Here is a 5,000-nt window from a genome sequence, read left to right as displayed (position 1 = left end):
AGACACCTAAGGTCATTTAGTACTATAGTAAATGGTACTGAAGGGTGGTTGAGTTAGTGATCAGTTGTCAAAGCTGGGCAAAGGAATTGACGAGTGAATAGGTTAAGGTCGGGTAAGGTAATGTACAGGGTTAGATCAAGTGAAGGATGTATATGCGTTTGAGGAAGGAAAACAGATTGTCAAAGCTGAAAGTGTGAGATTCTGTAGGGATGTCTGATTGGCTGGGAGGTCGGTGAAGGGAGAATAGGTGGGGGAAAGCAGAGGTATGGGCTGCATCAAAACATGGGCATGACAATAGAATATGTGGAGCTGAAAGAGGGACATTACATAGGGAACATAGGGGTGGATCGGAGTGTGTTAAACAGGTGTGGCCAATGCATAAGTGGGTGAGAGCCGTCGCTCAACGTCTGTTCCGATGAAATGGAGCTGACCAGGAGGAGATTGATAGTTTTACAGTATGTAATTTATTAGTATGGAGACTAGACCAGAAAGATTACTATTGATTATACAAGAAGGTCTTAAAGTGTGGGTAATAATCCGTGGCTGGGATACGTGAGAAACGTGGTTGGTATGATGTGGATATAGCGGCGTAGCGCGAAAGAGTATCTGCCTGTTCATTGTTGGGGATTTCAACATGGCTAGGCACCCAGCAGAATTTGATTGTTTTATGGCGTGTGGACAAGTAGAACAACCAGTTCTGGATCTTACAAACAAGGGGGTTGGTCAAGTGTATTGCCTTTATGAGAGTTAGTGAGTTAAGGGAGTCAGTAAAAACTGTGAAAGAGGAAGAGGGGAGTGAGTATACGTGTTTTAAGGCAAAAAGGAGTGCATAAAGTTCTGTAGTAAGGACACTGGATTCAGGAGGGAGGGGGCATTTGAAAGTACGAGTTGGGAAGGTTACTGCAAAACCAGCACCGGAGGTGGATTTGGAGTCATTAGTGTAAAAATGAATACTGGAGGAATGAGTGGAGACATGGTCAAGGAAATGGGTGAGAAGGACAGCAGGAGGAATATTTGATTTTGGTGGGTCAGGGAAAACAGAGGAGCAAATACAGAGGTAAGGTATATGCCATGGAGGGACTGAATGGACAGAGAACGGGAGAGGTTGGAGATGGAGAAAAGGGGAATGGGAGAGGAGGGTATCCATGCGAAGGGAGAAAGGAGTAATAAAATGTGGAGAAGAAGCAAAGGTAGTAAGTAGGGACTGTGGGATAGTTAGGTTTAGTGAGGGGAAGTTGGTGAAAGCGAGCATAACATCGGAGAGAGAGAAGGGTACGGCATCGAGAGAGAGATGGTATGCCTGATTCAGTGTACAGGCTCTCAACTGGAGAGGAGCAGAAGGCACCTAGGGCTTAGCGAAGACCACAGAGATGGGCAAAGAGAGAAGTCAAGATGGGCAAAGAGAGAAGTCGAGGCAGAGGAGTAGATATGGCATCCATAATCGTGAGTGGAGAGGATCAAGGTAACATGAAGATGAAGGAGAATTTGGTGATCTGAGCCCCAGGATATATGGGATAGGGTTTGTAAGATTCGGAGAAGGGGGCGGGCTTTTTCTTTAATGTTAAGGATATGGTCTCGCCAGGACAGTAATGGAGTCAAAAATAGCCATAGTTTGTAGCCCAGGAAGATACAGATGATAACTGGCAGAGATTTGGTATGGATGTGCCAGAGGAATAGATGGTTAAATCATCAACATATAGTGATGACCGGGCTCCTAGTGATAGAACTGAGACAATGTCATTTACAGCAAGAAGGAATAAAGTGGTACTGAGCACACTGCCTTGTGGAACGCCTTATGAAGACACCCATGTTTCCATGTATGCCTAGAGAGGACAATTGTTAGAGAATATGGTACCACCATGTAGTATCATATGCTTTTTCTAGGTCAAAGATTATAGCTAGTATGGATTCCTGGTGTGCAAATGCAGATGTAATATATATCTTAAAATAAGGAAGGGGGTCAGCTGTGCTTCGGGCACGGTGGAAACCAAACTGGGAAGGAGAGAGAAGATTGTGAGATTCAAGGTACCACATTAAGCGGAAGTCAACCATTCACTCTAGTAGTTTACACAAGCAGATAGTTAGTGCGATGGGGTGATATTCTTGAGGGAGGTTACCCGATTTATTGGGTTTCAGGAAGGGGAGGATAAGAGCTTCTTGATTATGTCCATATGTGGTTGCAAATTGTTAATAGGAAGGATAAGGAGGAAGATGGTCTTAATAGAAGAGAAGTGTGGAGAAAGGTGAGAACCACTACTGACCTGGCTGAAATAGGCACCCAGTTCATTAGCAACTTGGAGAGGATCAGAGATGAGATTATCTCGAATATGGAGGACGGCAGCAGGATGGGGGGATGTTTGCCTGATAGTTTATGGATCCGGCGCCAAATATTTGAGATAGATGTAGTGGATAATTTTGCACTTTGCCACTCCGTCTGACAAAGGAGCCGTGGTTATGGCAAGGGTGCAAGTGGCAAATGTCAAGCGTCGGAAATCCGGAACTAGTGATATGAGGGTAAGGATTAGGATGAAGGACGCTTACGTTATGGAAGGATAATGAGGTGGGATGAAGTTGAGGTTGTGCACGGAAGAAGGAAGAGGGAAAGGAAGAGAGTTAAAAAATGGGATAGGGCTCTCTTTATGAAGTTATTTTATTACGGAGTTGTTAAAAGATTATTCTTGAGAAACCACCTTAAAACATCAAAAAAAGCCCTAAGGTGAACAGACATTAAAAACAGTAAAACTAAAAGAAGATAAAAAGTAATAAAATCAATCCTGCCATGGTGGCAGGATTGCCAGCAGGCGCCCCTGCCGCCATAATGTAAGCATACCGCATAATCTCTTTACCAGCCCGGCAGCTGTTGTGGGCGGTCCCTGCCTCAAAAATTGTGTGTTCACAACTCTAAGTAGTGTACAAGGGTGGCATTTGGTTCACCGCAATGCATACAACACCCATCTCCATAGTTAATTGTCTCTATGATCTGCCGTGCACAATGGTAAGCTAGTCTGATTCTGTGAAGAATGACTTCGGTACCTATGTTGATTGCTTCAGAGAGTGCCAGTGGCTCATAGCCTGTGGCGTCTGAGTACAATCTGGTCGAGGGGGAGGATCTCGTTTCCTCTCTGTGAAGCTGCAGAAGGAAGGCACGATCTGTGGCAGTATACTTCTCCCGTAAGAATTTTTGGCTCGGTTGTATGATTATAGGATTTGGGGGCCAATGTCAGCTAGTCTGTCAACAAGCTCATTACTTCTGATGCCTATGTGGTTGGGGACCCAGTTAATGATTACTCTTCTACCCTGAGCAAGAATTCTCTGCACTATGGTAAGCACAGTGGTCAGAGGTAGACGATGTCTATGGGTGAGCTGTGTTGAAGACATTCAATGGCTGCCCAGGAGTCTGTATGTATGACCACATATCCTTCCCTCAGGGATGCATGGGCTAGGGCTCCCATGATTGCAACTGCCTCTGCCTGTAGCGAGGAGGCGTTGTCTGTTACCCTCATGGATTTTATGGCATCCCTAGCTGCAAAGCCGGCTCCTGCAGTGTGGCTCAAGGGATCGACCGATCCATCCATGAAATATATTCTACTACCCAGAGGAGTGATGGCTGCCATGACCCTCTCGGCTTCTGCCTTTAGATAAGGCATGGGGTATTTATTATTTTTCCTTGACAAGCTCATAACAGAGAACTCTATCAACACAGAACCCAAAGTGGGGCTTTGATAAAGTCAGGGTGGGGGGAGTACATGTCCTTGGCAAGTAGCTGTTCTTTGGGCTGATAGCATATCAACACCCTGGCTGGTTTGCAGAGCTTGTGATCTTGTTCTAGGTGTCTGAGTATTTTTTTGACTCAGGCTTGTGTTCCTGGGAGCCTGGATGACCGATGGAAGGAATTGTGCTGCCATTAGATCAATTCATGAGTCCAGGGGGAGAAGGTTTGCCTCCATGAGGAGGTTGAGGACCTTTGTCCACCTTGGGGCACCTAGAATGATCCAAGAAGCATCATTTTGAACTGTACACCTGGTTGTAGGCGTTCTTGGTTTGCACTCAATTCAGCTGGCAGACTGTTGCTGCTTGTTCTCGCAGACAACTCGTGTACCAGTCTGCCTCTGATCGAGGGTTATGATGTGTGCACCTTGGGACTGAGCAGCTGGTAGCTTGACTGACCCGTTGCCATAGCTCTGTAAGGGTGTTTTGGTGGTTAAAGGGCTCACACCATTCCAGCCATTTTCCCTGCCTGACTCTGTTGGCAGATTACTTGGCATCCCTGACAGCTTTCCTTAGGAGGGCTAGGTTGTCAGGGATTCATGCACTTCCATATTTTCACTTTGTGAGGGTTCATTGTATCTAAGACAGTGGGCCAAGGCGTTCTGAAAGGCCTGTCAGTTGGCCTTGTTTGTGTTCCATCTTAGATTTGGTTGTGACATTGTGACAGTTGAGTCGTGGTAACAGCGCCGCCGAATTTATACCTCTGAGAGACATCAATGTAGCCAGCCCTCTCTCCCCCTTGATTGGCTAATCTGTGCTGCACGCATCTGAGCTGGCAGAGCTAATGGTCACTCTCTTTGCCATTGATATTCTAATTCTTAGCGGCATGGATTAGCCAATCCTTTGGGGATTCTGAGGGTGTCTTCTGATTAAAGAAAAAAAAAAAACTTAAACATGAAAATATGGCGGGATAGATATAGCTCAGTGTTATATAGGTGTGTACATCGGAGGAGGTGTTATGTTTTGTGTGAATGTTCATGTTCTGGGTCACCAGGTGTGGTTTGTGCGTGTGTCTATGATGTTGCTGTAGTGTTCACATAGTTGGGCCCAGGAGTTTTTAGCTCATCTGTGTATGCGTGTGTTAAGTGGTTCTATTTCTGTGTAGTGTTTCTCAGGGAATAAAGTCTAGATATCTTACGCTGTGCAGCCAGAGTAGAGCTTTGTTCTTTACAGATTGCATTTTGAGCTTTTGTGAGTTAGATATTGCTATCAGTGGGCCAGGTGTGTATTCA

At 45.5% G+C, this 5,000-nt stretch overlaps 1 protein-coding gene across 1 annotated transcript in view; it reads right to left on the bottom strand.

Annotated features, from left to right (window-relative positions):
* LOC125025227 overlaps window positions 1–5,000 on the bottom strand; it is a 21,357-nt gene that overhangs the window by 6,482 nt on the left and 9,875 nt on the right. Inside the window, exons 4-7 of the mRNA XM_047613199.1 lie at window positions 4,907–5,000; window positions 4,712–4,792; window positions 4,066–4,181; window positions 3,700–3,833 (exon numbers count right to left, since the gene is read on the bottom strand). The exon at window positions 4,907–5,000 is cut by the window's right edge and continues 284 nt beyond it. Of these exons, the coding sequence (XP_047469155.1) occupies window positions 3,700–3,833; window positions 4,066–4,181; window positions 4,712–4,792; window positions 4,907–5,000 (425 nt within the window). The remainder of the gene's footprint in view (window positions 1–3,699; window positions 3,834–4,065; window positions 4,182–4,711; window positions 4,793–4,906) is intronic.

Source organism: Penaeus chinensis, chromosome 4, assembly GCF_019202785.1.
Source record: "Penaeus chinensis breed Huanghai No. 1 chromosome 4, ASM1920278v2, whole genome shotgun sequence".
NCBI classification, from domain to species: domain Eukaryota; kingdom Metazoa; phylum Arthropoda; class Malacostraca; order Decapoda; family Penaeidae; genus Penaeus; species Penaeus chinensis.
The sequence above is the reverse complement of the archived record's forward strand: the minus strand, read 5'-3'. Positions and strand labels throughout refer to the sequence as shown.